This window comes from Lathyrus oleraceus, chromosome 3 (genome assembly GCF_024323335.1).
Source record: "Lathyrus oleraceus cultivar Zhongwan6 chromosome 3, CAAS_Psat_ZW6_1.0, whole genome shotgun sequence".
Taxonomy (NCBI): Eukaryota; Viridiplantae; Streptophyta; class Magnoliopsida; order Fabales; family Fabaceae; genus Lathyrus; species Lathyrus oleraceus.
Window position 1 is genome coordinate 92,383,343 of NC_066581.1, and position 15,334 is coordinate 92,398,676.

General features: G+C 36.7%; 2 protein-coding genes across 2 annotated transcripts; both read right to left on the minus strand.

Annotated features, from left to right (window-relative positions):
- Window positions 1-9,320: 9,320 nt before the first annotated feature.
- Window positions 9,321-10,409, minus strand: LOC127129855 (uncharacterized). The gene is made up of 2 exons (XM_051058970.1): window positions 10,221-10,409; window positions 9,321-9,950 (listed from the first exon to the last, which is right to left on the minus strand). Exons 1-2 carry the CDS (start codon window positions 10,407-10,409, stop codon window positions 9,321-9,323), a joined length of 819 nt encoding a protein of 272 aa, XP_050914927.1.
- Window positions 10,410-14,051: 3,642 nt separating this feature from the next.
- Window positions 14,052-15,194, minus strand: LOC127129856 (uncharacterized). Its single transcript, XM_051058971.1, has one exon. The coding sequence runs from the start codon at window positions 15,192-15,194 to the stop codon at window positions 14,052-14,054; it is 1,143 nt and encodes a 380-aa protein (XP_050914928.1).
- Window positions 15,195-15,334: the final 140 nt, after the last annotated feature.

Here is a 15,334-nt window from a genome sequence, read left to right on the forward strand (position 1 = left end):
GGACTTAGAGGATTCTTGTTAGGACCCTTGCATTTGGACCTTGAGATTATGATACTTGACATATTGCTTTGACTTGGAGTTTCATTATAGAATTGCAATCTTTTATTGTAAGAACGACATTCATGACACTATTATTGGGAGACATGTTTTGAGTCCATTATCCACTTGTTAGCTTAGACCACTTTGCACACACAAGGCTTTCTCTTGGGCTACCTTACAACGAGACCCTTTTATTTCTCGCATCATTTCCCTTGTAATTTTCCATGTACCCATTCCCCTTTGGTTGTACTTTTCTCCTTTGTGTTCGTTTTGATCTCTTAGAAATTAGGTCAACCTTACCATTTCAAAATAATATGCAAACCCTTGATCTAACGTCAAACGACCTTTTTTTTCAATCAAAACTCAAAAGGTAATAAACTACAATTAGGATTGCGCACTCCGTGTAGTAGAGCAATTCAAATCAACTAATAAAAAAAAACCATTTTCCCTTTTAGCAAGTCAATTTTTAAATAACAACACCCATTCGTGTAGACGACCTAGATGGTTCCCATCGAGTACGATGGATGTGAGGGGTGCTAATACCTTCCCCTCTCATAACCGACTTCTGAACCCTAGTTTTGGTTGCGAGACCAAAATTTTCTTTTCTTTAGGGGGTTTTATCAATATTTTTTCTTTCCTCTTTTGAAATAAATAAAGTCCGGTGGTGACTCTATGTTTGTAGTCAGTTTTCGCGTAGCGACAAATGTATATTTTATAGTAGTGACTTATGAGTCCACCAAGGAAGTTTGGTCCACTCTTTAAATGATTTATGGAGTTTTTCTAAGTATTAATAAGAGAGAATGAACACGCAAAACTAGGAAGTTGTAACATCAAATGAATGTGAAGGTTATCTTCACATATGGTGCTCAACCATTGGAAACCTTGAAGGATATATTAGAACATTTTTTCTAACAAATATCTAAGTGTTAAAAATTGGAATCAAAAACCTAATTCAATTCTTATATCGAGAGATGGTATTGTTTTTTATTTTTAGGAGAAATCAGAGAAAAAGGAATCATTGAAAAGCTCAACGAGCTAATTCAATTGTTGATTGATGAAGTAATTAATTTAGAAGAATCTTCATCAACAAGAAGATATTTTAAGGAAGAAGAAGTAGAATCAACCCCAGTTGCTTCCTTCAAATAAACTATTTCGATATATGGACAATCATCAATCGATGAGTATGACGAGGAAGCCATGTCCAATATAATATTTTAAGAAGCTTCATCAAGGAGAATATTTGATTCAAGAAATAGATATGATGAGGAAACTTTGGTCAGTGGAATCTTTGAAATAAGGGATAATAAAGAGTCAACATCTATAATTTTTTTTGATAAGTCAACTTCTGAAAGAATACTCAAAGATCCTTCATATCCAGTTTCTTGTGAAGAATAAAGCAATGGATCAATTGAGGAAACATGGATAAACCCTTACAGAGATTCTTGCAAATACCTCTTCAAAATTATACCTGATGATACATCAAAAGATTCCTATGAAGCGCCTCTTGAAAAATAAGAAATTGATCGCGTATGCCTCAAGACTTTAAAGGAAGATGACTATGAGGTAACTTCTATATCTCATAATCAACTTTTTAAGCTTAGTGTTAAGATTTCTAAATAAAATGATAAGTTAGAGAAGAACATTACTAATCTTAAGGATTATGCCGAATTCCTGGAAAATAGCAACAAGATTCTTTGTGAAGAAATGGCTAGCATAAAAAGCATATCCTTAAACTCAACTATATGTAATTATTGAAATTATCTTAAAATTTAAGTATCTAAATTGAAAGAAACCCTAATTAAATTTACTAAGAAGAAAGAAAACCCTCATATGACCCTATCAAATCAAAGGCCATCTGTCGCGGTGAGAATCAGATATCAAGCTATTGTATTAACTTGAATCACAAAACATTAAATGTTCACCACCGAATTTTAATTTATCCAAGGGAAGGGGAAAAGATAGAATAAAACCCTAATTGTACAATGTAAAAACAATGCGAAGAGATCTAAAGTTTAGGGGTTAGTTATACTAAGGGAAGGTATTAGCATCCTCAGTATCTATAGTATCCTATAGGAACATTTTGAAAGTATTTGTGTTATGTTATTATTTGTTTTCTATTATTTGGAAATGTTTATTGGGAAGGACCTAAAGGTTTTATTAAGTTTGCTCGCCAAAACTTCGCGGTCATGTGCCTACGTATCCTTATAAGGATGAAATCAGAGCAACCGTAGTTCACCTAACTAATTGTGAAAGAACACTTGGTAGTGATCAAGGTTCCAAAGGGGGAAGTAAGTTTTCATAACAAACATACTTACAAGAGTTACAAACTCTTACTTAAATCTAAGTTGAAAGTGAGAATGACTCTAACAAGGTCAAAGGGAAACTAGGGATTGCTAAGCTACCTATGACATTAAGTCAATAAAGAGGTCTTTTCCTTGGATTTACGCAAAAAGATAAACAAAATATAAGCAAGATGAAGAATATGTTCAAGCATGACATCAATAAATATAAGCACATGATAAAGAAGATGTTCAAGTATGACATCAACAAAGATAAACAAATGGTAAAGAAGATGTTCAAGCATGACATCAACAAGGACAAACAAATATGAAGAAGATGTTCAAACATTACATCCACAAAGATAAGCAAATGAAGAAGATGTTCATACATGACATCAACAAATATAAGTACATGATAAAGAAGATGTTCAAGCATGACATCAACAAAGATAAACAAATGGTAAAGAAGATGTTCAAGCATGACATCAACAATGACAAACAAGGATGAAGAATATGTTCAAACATGACATCCACAAAGATAATCAAATGAAGAAGATGTTCAAGCATGACATCAACAAATATATGGAAGCATGATCATACCAATATCAAGCATGGTATGTAAACACATATGTACAACATGTGAACATGAATAAATATACAATAACATCAATCAAATATGTATAAAGTTAACATGAATATGCATGACATGGATATATCATCGTGAAGAAACAAAAATGAATGACATAACAAAACATCAACATGTATATGGATGTCATAATAAGTATGAATGAACATGTGTATGCATGAAGTAAGACATGGTTTGGACATAACATCAACTTAATCATGAAAACAATTTAAGGTATTAAAGACATGCATGTTAAGGTTCAATATCATACAAAACATTTGAACATGTAAGCATACAAGTCATACAAAGACATGTTATTACAAGTTTAAAGCATTTGTAAACACATAAACAAAGACATACACAAGGGGACACATGCACACAAAGGTTCAACAAGACATGAAATAATGACATATGAATCATGGATCAATGGCAAAATAAGCACACAAAAGTCCATGGCATATTAACAAAAGTTCAAAGCACATAAACATGTAAACATACATTAAGGTAAGTCAAAATTAGGTCAAAACCAAGAGTAACATATTAACAACATCAAACAAAGTTCATATATGATGCACAATATTCATACAAGTCATGGTGATCAAGAAAAATTAAAGTATCAATCAAAGAAGGTCATTTGAAACCCTAAAGCAATCCTAAAAAGGTACCAACTTTAGACAAGTATAAGTATGTGAAAAATAAATCAATTCTGGAATTTCTTTCTACCATCATAAAATAGACAAAATTATGAACACATAGAAAAAAGAGTGGGTCAAAAAGGCTTAGGGATCATCAAGTTATGAGCATTTGAAGTTATGAAAAGTAACAAAAATAAATAGGCAAATAAAAAAACAGAGAATAAAAAAGGTTCTAGGGCCAACAAGATTCAAACCCCAGACCTCTTGCACACACAAAGCCCTAACATACACACTCTAACCGTTGGGGCGGTGATACATCTAGTAAACAAAACGCAAACACTAATATACATAATAAAGGTTCAAGAAATTGGAAAATGGCACCAACTCATCATCTTCTTCCTCGGGTTATTGCATGTTTCTTTTCATTTTTTTCTTCAAACTTTCAACAACTATAACTCTCTCAATTTTCCATGAAATTAAAAACCATAAGAACCTAAATTGCTCTATTTTTTGCAAGGAATCTAATGGTATCATTATCTCATCCTAAAACTCAATGTACAAAGCGTGCCAAGGCAAAAACCAGAACTGCACTTTTAATTTCCAAACAATAAAATCTCAATGCATGAGCATGGTATAATGCATACAGTAGCAAACACACAACAAACACATTATGTACTACATTTTTACTTTAATAAATATTCAAGAATGATGCATTCACAAGAGTTTTAGAGTGTGAGTGATTACCTATTGGAGAAAGTCCAATGCTTCTTCTTAGCTATTACAGAGATAAGAGATAGATTTTAGCAACCTTGTTGATCCTTGAGGGTAATGTTTGAACAATGAGAATGGCCAGAAACAACTTGTATTATATCACACAAATGTTCTTGAAAAGTGAAGAAGTGAAATGGTGAATGATAAAATAGAGGCTACAGAGCTTGTTCAAGCGATTAAACAAGCTCTAAATGATGTCTAGAGATGATTTATGGTGTTTGTTTGGAAGATACACGTGGAGAATAACTTTGGTTAGAGAACTTGCAAAAATAGTGTGTTTTTGCAAATTATAATGGAGTGGGAGTTTGATGAAGTGTTGAGGGGTTATTGTTGTGTGTTTTGAGGCTTAAGGGATTCCTCCATTTATAGGAAAAGAGTGAGGATTGGAACTGATTAGAAACAAAAGTTGTGAAGTTATGGTTTTGGTTGAGAATGAATGAGAAGTTTGCATGAATAGTTGGGTTTCAAGGAGTTTGTCAGATTTCCCTAGCCTCTACAAGGTTGCTTCTGATCTCTTAAGATTGTTTGTGATCTTTAGGGACAAGTTTCAAGGGTGAAAGAGTGAGTTGTTGACATAAAGCTTGCTTTATCAAAGTAGTAATGTGACCTTTTGCAAATTCACCCATAAATGGTATAATGCAATGGACAAAACCTCAACTCCTTGTGTAATGTACTTAGAATTCATATAAACATCTGATTATGTAGATATTTATACACAAGAGGACATGCAATTAAGAGATTTTCACATTTGAAATGGTTTTCCTCCAAAAATTCATCATGAACATGACTTGAAATTCAAGTTTGGAACCCCAACTTCCCATTTTTGAAACTCATAGCTCATGCATGGGAAAACAATGTTCTTGTACTTTTTAAAAGGCCCCAAACATGCTCTACATCTTTCATGTTTTGAGTTTTTTCTGAGTCAAAGTGGATCATGATGAAAACGGGCTGTAAAGTTTATCACTTTTTAGGGATCAAAGCTGACTTGAAAATATTCCAAGTGTTTCAACTTGAGACACCAACTTTATGTCCTCATAATTCAAAATCCTTGCATTTTTAGGGAATCAACCCTCTATGACAAAGTTGAAGTATGGAACAAGAGATTTCATTTGTGCTTTGGAGCAAAGAAAATGGCTGCTCAGATTGCAAGTTATGGCTTGAGAAAGTAGTGCACTTGAACATGAAATTTGGATACTTAGTGAAATTTTCAATGTTTTCAAGATTGCCCTTTTTGCAAGTAACCTTATTTATCTTGATTTTTCTTGATCAAATTCATCAATTAAGCATATAATCATGAAATTTAACTTGAGAAGTTCATATTTGATCATAAATCTCAAAAGTCAAAGGTTTGACTTTGTAGTGCATTGATTGTATATCAGATAAATTTGAATTTCTTGATCTTCAATGAATTCAAACTCTTGAGCCAATTGAACATCATGGATGGGACCTAAGATGTACTTTAGTGCGTTGAGTGATGTCTCAAGGCTTTAGATCATGTCTTGATCAAAATTCTCAGATGAAATTGAATGTTGTTGAGAAACCCTAATTAGTGAACCAGATGAAAGTGAAGCTTGATGCACTTGTGATTAGGCCACAATACCCTTATTTGTTGATGGAGAGAGATCTCTTGAGTGTATGAGAACTTTATTTATTGATGATCAATCCAAAACTTTGACTAATCAATCCTTTGAGCTCTTTGAGGGAAACCTTAATTCACATATGAAACAAACCAGGCATATCTTGATCTTGAGGTTAGCTGTGCATGAATCATGTCTATGATGAAAATGATTATGAAATCTAGGGGTAAAATTTGGGGTGTGAAAGTTTCTCCTATTTAAATAACTTTGCCAGATGGCATGAGTGATGATAATACTCATGAAATCAGGGTAAAAGGTATTTAAATATAGAAATAACCGGTAATTTTTCCCTTAGATGCAATGGCATGCTATGCTATGGACAAACAAATTCTCTTTTTGGTATATATTTTTTTATCTGCTGGGGATATGATGCAAAATGCAATGAATTCTAGCATGATGATTTATGATGAATGATGAATATGATATGTAGGAAATGATGGAGATAAAGTATAATGTCAATGACCATGAGCAACAACTCACTAAGGATGAAATGTACTGGGGAAAAACAAACTGGGGGGTATTCAAAGCAGTTGATCACCAGGTTCAAGCATGACCAGATGACACTGAGAATAACAAGAAATACACAAACTTGAAGTAAGTGATTGATCACCAGGTTCAGGCATGACCGAATGACACTAAAAATAGCAAGCTGGAAGTATTCAAAGTGATTGATCAACTGGTTCAAGCATGACCGGTTGACACTAAAAAATATCCTCATTGGAGTTTTCAAACAAGATAAAACATCCAATCCTCTGGAAATTACTTACAATGAAGAGTTCAAACATGACCTTCAGGAACCATCAAGAATAATACAGGGTAATTAAACTCTTCTGTATGTGCCAAATCAGATTGGACTTTATACCGCAGGCAAAGGTATCACGACCAGCTTCTAGCGGATTTAATGCCAGCAACAACTGGACTTTAACAATGATGCCAACAATAATTGGACTTTCAAAGTAGAATAACAGCAACAACTGAACTTCAAGGGAATATTGGGGTTAACCAATTGTGCTTTCACAGGGGACGCCAATAATTTACTGGAAAAAAATTGGTCATGTCCAAACTTCGAGGTACCAACAACAATTGGATTTTCAACTGGAGTGCCAGTTATAGCTGGACTTTTGGAGTTAGAAGAACGACAACTAAGAACAAGGATTTATATTAAATGTCAAATGCACATGATTGAGCATGATGTGAATGATCATGATATGCAAATGCTGACTCTGGAGAGACAAAGAGTTTTGTGGAGACTTAATGGGGAATACATCCTTAACACCAGTAACTTAAATAAGTATCACAAGATGGGCACTGGGGAGATCCTCAAACTTGAGAGTTACACACAATCGAAGGATTTATCCAAGAGTGCTTGTCAGTTTAGACTTCAATGGGGATTTTTGTAATGACAGTGTAAAAGTGCTTCTGCAACCTTGAGACTTATTGGGGAGACAAAAGATTTCCCTTTCAATATTTCTATATGTCAAAGAAAAATTATGTTTTTCAAAGTTTTTTCAAAACATTTTATTTTCAAAACCTTTTCATTTTCAAAAATCATTATTAACAAACAAATGACGTTTTGCATAACAAGGAAAGGTAAGAGAAGTACAAATGATAAAATTGATAGGCAAAGTCTTTTTTTTATTCAAGAATGGTAGCTTCCAAGTGGCAAAAGCTCCATGGAGTGTTACATTTCGAAGATGGCAATAGGGAAAGGTTTATATTGAATCCAATAACCACTACTATCCCTAATAACTAAGATTTTCCCAAAACTTTGCTTCTGACAAGAGCAACTGAATTGATCCTTAACTTTGATTCTTTAGTAATGGTAAACACCATCTGATACAGTCAAATGCCTTTTGTCCCTAATTTTTCCTGGACCACCCTTTCGGGCTTTCAATCCACCGGGACACTCTTTTTTGCCTAAGCCGCCCTTTCGGGTTTTCAACATAGCGAGCTTTCATTTTTTTACCCCTAACTTTTGCCTGGATCTCCTTCATAGGTTATGATCCACCGGGATACCCATTTTTTGCCTTAGTCGCCTTTTTAGGTTTTCGACTTAGCGGGTTTTATTTAAGTATAATATCTTTTGCCCGCATCAGAGTTAACAGGGTGTGCAAGCTATTCACCATCCATAGTTGTGAGAATCAAGGAACCTCCGGAGAATGCTTTCTTCACAACATATGGGCCTTCATAGTTGGGACTCCACTTTCCATACATATCCTTGTGTACTGGCAAGATCTTCTTGAGTACGAGATCTCCTTCTTTGAATTCACGAAGACAGACTTTTTTGTCAAACGCCCTCTTAATCAGCTTCTGGTACAACTGACCATGACACATAGAAGTCATTCTCTTCTCACCAATAAGGTTCAATTGGTCATATCTATTCTGGATCCATTCAACTTCCTCTAGCTTGGTCTCCATCAAGACCCTCAAAGATGGTATCTCTACCTCAATTAGGAGAACTGCATCCATCCCATATACTAGAGAGAAAGGGGTTGCCCCTGTTGAAGTACGAACTGAGGTTCTGTATCCATGCAAAGCAAATGGTAACATTTCATGCCAATCTTTGTAAGTTTTCACCATCTTTTGCAGGATTTTCTTGATATTCTTATTTGCGGCTTCAACAACTCCATTCATCTTTGGACGATACGGAGAAGAGTTGTGATGTTCAATCTTGAAGGTATCACACAACTTTTTCATTGTTTTGTTGTTCAAATTTGTCCCATTTTCCGTGATAATTCTGCTTGGAACTCCATAGCGATAGATAATTTGGTTCTTGATGAAGCGGGCAACCACTTGTTTTGTCATGTTGGCGTAGGACGTAGCTTCTACCCATTTGGTGAAGTAGTCAATTGCAACCAAGATGAAACGGTGACCATTGGAAGCTTTAGGCTCAATTTCCCCAATCATGTCAATGCCCCACATTGAGAAAGGCCAAGGTGATGATAAAACATTCAATAGTGTCAGAGGCACGTGCACCTTGTCAGCATAGATTTGACATTTGTGACATTTTGTAGCATAGTTGAAACAATCAGACTCCATGGTCAACCAATAATAACTAGCTCTCAAGATCTTCCTAGACATGGCATGTCCATTGGCGTGAGTTCCAAATGATCCTTCATGAATCTCTTTGATCAACAGGTCTGCTTCGTGCCTGTCCACGCCTCTGAGCAGAACCATGTCATAGTTTTTTTTTATATAGCACCTCGTTGCTAAAGAAGAATTTGGATGCCAACCTCCTTAGAGTCTTCTTATCTAGGGTTGTTACATTCACTTGGTATTCTTGATTTTGTAAGTAGTTCTTGATATCATAGAACCACGGTTTCTCGTCAATTTATTATTCAACCAATAGACAATAGGCTGGCGCAATTTTCCTCTCAATTGTGATAAGTGGTGCCTCATTGAGAAATCTGACTTGGAACATAGAGGCTAACATAGCCAAAGCACCTGCTATCTGATTTTCTGCTCTCGGAACATGATGGAAGGTGATTTCATCACAGTACTTTATCAATTCCATAATGTGGGAACGGTATGGGATTAAATTCTCATCACGAGTTTCCCATTCTCCTTTGACTTGGAAGATCACCAAAACTGAGTCTCCATATACTTTAAGGATCTTGATTCGGGTGTCAATTGCAGCTTCAATACCCAAGATACATGCTTCATACTCTGCAATGTTGTTGGTACATTCAAAACACAATCTTGCTGTGAAAGGAGTATACCCACCATTGGGATTCATCAACATAACTCCCACACCATGCCCCATGCAATTGGAGGAACCATCAAACATCATCTTCCAACAGGAACCTGGCTCGGGACCTTCATCTGGGCTTGGAGTTTCACAATCTTTCACCAACATAATGTCTTCATATGGGAAATCAAACTTCAATGGCTCATAGTCTTTGACATGATGATCAGCGAGGTAGTCAAACAAAACACTTCCTTTAATAGATTTCTGGGTTATGTACTGGATGTCGTATTCAGATAACAACATGTGCCAATGGGCAAGTCTTCCAGTCAAAGCAGGCTTCTCAAAGATATACTTTATTGGATCCATTTTGGAGATCAACAAAGTAGTGTGACAAATCATATACTGCCTAAGACGTTTGGCAGCCTATGCTAAAGCATAACAAGTTTTCTCTAAAAGTGAATATCTGCTTTCACAATCAGTAAACTTCTTGCTCAAGTAGTAAATGGCATGTTCTTTCTTTCCAGTTTCATCATGTTGACCTAGTACGCAACCCATGGATCCTTTGAGCACAATCAAATACATGAAGAGCGGCTTCCCTAGAATGGGTGGAATCAAGATAGGAGGTTCTTGCAGATAACCTTTAATATTCTCAAAAGCTTGCTGACAATCAGAATTCCATTCAATTGCTTGATCCTTTCGGAGCAATTTGAATATAGGCTCACATGTAGCAGTCATGTTGGAAATAAACCTGGAAATGTAGTTCAATCTTCCAAGAAAACCTCTAACTTGCTTTTCAAATTATGGAGCTGGCATTTCTTGTATCGCTATGACCTTGTCTGGATCTACTTCAATTCCTCGTTGACTAACAATGAAACCAAGTAACTTCCCTGATCGAACCCCAAATGTACACTTACCTAGATTCAGACGCAAACCTGAATTTTATGAGGCGCTCAAATAGTTTCAACAAATGGTCCAAATGATCCTCCTCACTCTGTGATTTGGAAATCATATGGTCCACATAGACCTCAATCTCCTTATGCATCATGTCATGAAAGAGGGTGACCATCGCCCTTTGATAGGATGCCCCTGCGTTCTTTAGACCAAAAGGCATAACCTTGTAGCAATAAGTTCCCCATGGTGTGATGAAGGTGGTCTTTTCCATGTCATCGGGATCCATCTTGATCTGATTATAACCTGAAAACCCATCCATGAAGGAGAAAACAGCAAACCTAGCAATGTTATCAACTAAGGTGTCAATATATGGGAGAGGGAAATCGTCCTTCGGACTAGCTTTATTCAAATTCATATAGTCCACGCACATTCTGACCTTGCCATCCTTTTTAGGTATTGGCACAATGTTAGCTACCCATTGAGGGTACTTTGCAATTGCAAGGAAGCCAACATCAAACTGTGTTTTGACCTCTTCTCGAATCTTCAAAGCCATGTTTGGTCTTGTTCTTCGGAGTTTTTGTTTTACTGGTGGACAATCTGGTCAGAGTGGTAATTTGTGAACAACAATGTCTGTGTCTAAACCGGGCATATCTTGATACGACCATGCAAAGACATCCACATATTCTTGTAAAAGCTTGATCAACCTTTCTTTGATGTCTGCCCCAAGTGTTGTACCAATCTTGACCTCTTTCTTTGCTTCCTTAGTGCCAAGGTTGATTGTCTCTACCTGCTCTTGATGTGGTTGGAGATCTATGCACCCGTACTCAACCAATCTTTCCAGTTCGTCGGGAACATCACAATCTTCCTCACCCTCTTCTTCAGCTTGGTAGATTGGTGAATCAAAGTTAAGAGTAAAAGTAGAGTCATTGGATTCAACAGGGTTTTCTTTTATTCTACATGTTTAAATGATTTGTTTTTATTAAAAGTAAAAAAAATAAATGAATGCAAGAGGAAAATGATTTTTATTTTAATGGTTTTGAAACATTTCCATTTTTCTTTAAAAGTGAAAGAGAAAAAGCAGTAAATGAACAAACAGGAATTTAACAAAACGCCTTCATTGATATAATCTTTAAAATGCAAAAGGTGGCCCTACAAAATAGTCCATAGCTTTGGGCATAGCTATGTAATTTTGAAAAAACAAAGAAAAACAACAAATTACTTTGATAAAGGAAACATCTCTGGGATTTCAATCTCCTTCCAATTGTTCAAAGCCATTTCACATTGGTACACTAGGTTGCTCAAATATTCATCTTCAAGATCTTCATCAATAACATTGACTTGATATCCAGTGCTGACAAACACTTCATGGATAGTCTTCAGACGTCCTTTGATGGAGGTTGATGCTCCCTTCTTGGCATTGGTTGGTTTGTAACCTAACCCATAACGGTTCGGCTTTAGTTTGACATCAATAACATCTCCCCAAACTTCGGGACTTCATTCCTCAATGGTTGATCTTACTTTCTTCCATGATGAAAAAGATAGAATACCATTCCCCTTTGGTTCTTTAACTTCCATAAGGACATCGTTGGCTATTTCAAGAGCTTGGAAAGAAGTTTCTAAAGCACCCCCATCAGCCTCAATGGAACTGAACGAAGAGAGGTGGCTTACCATAAGATCTTCGTCACCTGACACAATCACCAGCTTATCATCAATAACAAATTTCATTTTTTGGTGCAAGGTTGAAGTCACGGCCCCAACGACATCAATCCATGGCCTTCCAAGCAAACAACTATAATTTGGGTTGATGTCCATAACCTGAAAAGTAATTTCAAACACATGTGGACCAATTAAGATTTGCAACTCCACTTCCCCTATGACGCTCCTTCTCGATCCATCAAATTCCTTGATAATTAATGCACTTGGCCTCATCTCAACCCCTTCATATTCCAACTTAGCGAGTGTCCTCTTAGGTAAAACATTCAGAGAGGAGCCAGTGTCCACAAGGACTCTTGCTAGGGTATCTTCTTGGCATTTCATAGATATGTGCAAAGCACATTTATGGTCTTGGAAATCCTTCGTCAAATCTTCTCTACTGAAGCTGAGATGGTTGCATGTTGTAATGTTGGCAATGACCCCATCAAATTGATCAATAGTAATGTCGTGTGTGACATGAGCCTGAGCTAACAATTTCTTCAAGGCACTCCTATGAGCTGGAGAACTCATAAGAAGAGACAAAATGGATATCTTTGAAGGAGTTTGATGAAGCTGATCGATAATCTTGTAATCACTCTTCTTGATAATCCTCAGAAATTCAGTGTCTTCATCAGTTGGGATCAACCCTTTGCCTTTATCGGTAATAGTGGTGGTGGTTTCTTTCGGTGGAATTGGCGGAGCCAAGTTGAACTGAGGGGTATAAATGTGACCACTGTGGGTCATTCTGCTTCCCACTGCTATATCAGTGCTTGCAATCTTTAGACCTTCTTTCTGACCTACTTTCTCAGACCTTTGGTTAACCACAGTTGTATCATACTTCCAAGGAACTGCTTTAGTATTCTCAAAAGGAAAAGATCTAGACCTTTGGACAACCACTGGCTTAGGCATATTGAAGACTGGTTCAACTGATTCTGGAATGTTGAAAATTGAATGAACAATATTAGAATCTGAAATATTGAATACTGGCTCTGGAATGTTGAAGGTTGGTGTTGTAGTGCATAACTCAGGTAGATTGAAGATGGGTTCAATCACTACTACCTCATTCTTTCTCATACGATTGCTTACTTGCAACACACCCTAGTTAATCAATTCTTGAATGTCCTTTCAGACCATTTCACATCCTTTAGGACCAATAGTACATTCTTCACAACTCTTATGGCAATTTTTCAATAAACCTTCCTCCACTAACTTTGCATGAAACTCTCTGAGCGGAGTCTTGATTTTGGTTGCATCAAGAATCAGACCTTCATCAGGCTCATCATCAATAGCATTCACAGACCCATGAGCGGGTAAAGGATTATTTTTGACATTTGGACTGGTATCCCCAAATGAAAGAATATTTTTCTCAATCAATTCCCTCACAATATGTCTTAAGGCATAACAACCTTCTAAATCATGCCCTGGGGCGCCTTCATGGAACAAACAATGTGCATTGGGATTGTAATCTGGTGGGAGAGGATCTGGTGGAGGTCCCAAAGGTCCTGGAACAACTAACCCTTTCTTCAATAATGACGGATATAATTCAGTGTAAGACATAGGAATCTGAGGAATCAGAGGTTTTCCACCTTGTCTTTTATTTTGAAATGGAGCATTTTGGCGTGGAGCTGAAGTCCTTTGTTGATAAGCTGGAGCATTGGGAGCTTGTTGAGAAGTTGGAAGGTTGGGTGTTGTTTGAAAGATCGGAACTGCTTGAGTCGACTGATACACTGGGACTTGTTGATTGAAAGTTGGTGTAATAGCTGCTACATACGGCTGTTGAGCAAATTGTGGTTGTTAAACATACTGTTGTTGAGAAAAAGGTTGTTGCTTTTTCCAAGACTGATTCTTTCTTCTACTACCCATCACTGCATTTGTTTCTCCTTCCTTTTTCTTATGGAAACTGCTAGAAAATTTCTTGATATTGTTGTTGGAATTACTAGCTTCAATAATCATGTTGTCATTTTTTAAGCCAAGTTCCACTTTGATACCCATGGCCACCAAGTCAGAAAAACTTGTAGTCACGCTTCCCACAATCCTTTCAAAAAAATTTGGTCGCACTGTGTCGACGAACCAATCTTCCAATTCTTTTTCAGTTAATGGAGGTTCCACTTGTGATGCAGTCTCTCTCCACCTTTGTGCATATTCCTTAAAGGATTCAGAATCTTTTGGGGACATGCTCAACAATTGCCTTCTATCAGGAGCTAGATCCATGTTGTACTTGTATTGTTTGATGAAAGCATAAGACAAATCTTGGAAACAATGGATGCGAGTCTGATCAAGGGTCAAGTACCATTTGGAAGAGGCACCTTTCAAACTGTCTTGGAAACAGTGGATAATGAGTTTGTCATTGTCCACGTGAGCTGTCATCTTTCTATAATACATGATAAGATGACTTTTGGGACAAGTAGCTCCTTCATATTGATCAAGGTTGGGTGTCTTGAATTTTGCGGGGATCACCAATCCAGATACAAGGCACATTTCTCTAGCAACAACACCAAAGATTTGATCACCTTCCATTGCTCTCAGCCTTTTCTCAATAGTTTCAACATTTTCTCTCGGCTTTTCATGTCTTTCATCACCTTCTTCAGGCATATCAGGTATATCATACACTTGTTGATGATCATCGAAGTACGGTTGAACTCGAGTGTGCATGGTAGTGGGTGTAAAAGTTGGAATCACTTGATTAACTTCAGTAGTTAGTGGAACTGTGTGTTGAGTGGGCTGTCCTTGAGTAGGAGGCACAAAACCATAAGGAAGACCAAAGGGAGGCCAAGTTGCTGGAGTAGTAAGTGTTGGCTGAGGATTAATCACTAGATTGACGATCTTAGAAACAATTGTGGGTTGAGTATCTATCTTTGCACGTATTACTTGCAACATCTCCATGATTTGACATATATTCCCATGTAGATCTGTAAGCTCTTCATTGACTATTTCCATATTGTCGCATTACGCAAAAAATCGGCGGGAAACGAAAACAACAGAGCCGCCACCGTGCGTTATTTATCCCAAAGAGGGAAAGGAAACGCTCGAAGTAAACCTGGAAAAGACATGGTCTCGCGACCAAAGAGAGATGGGAT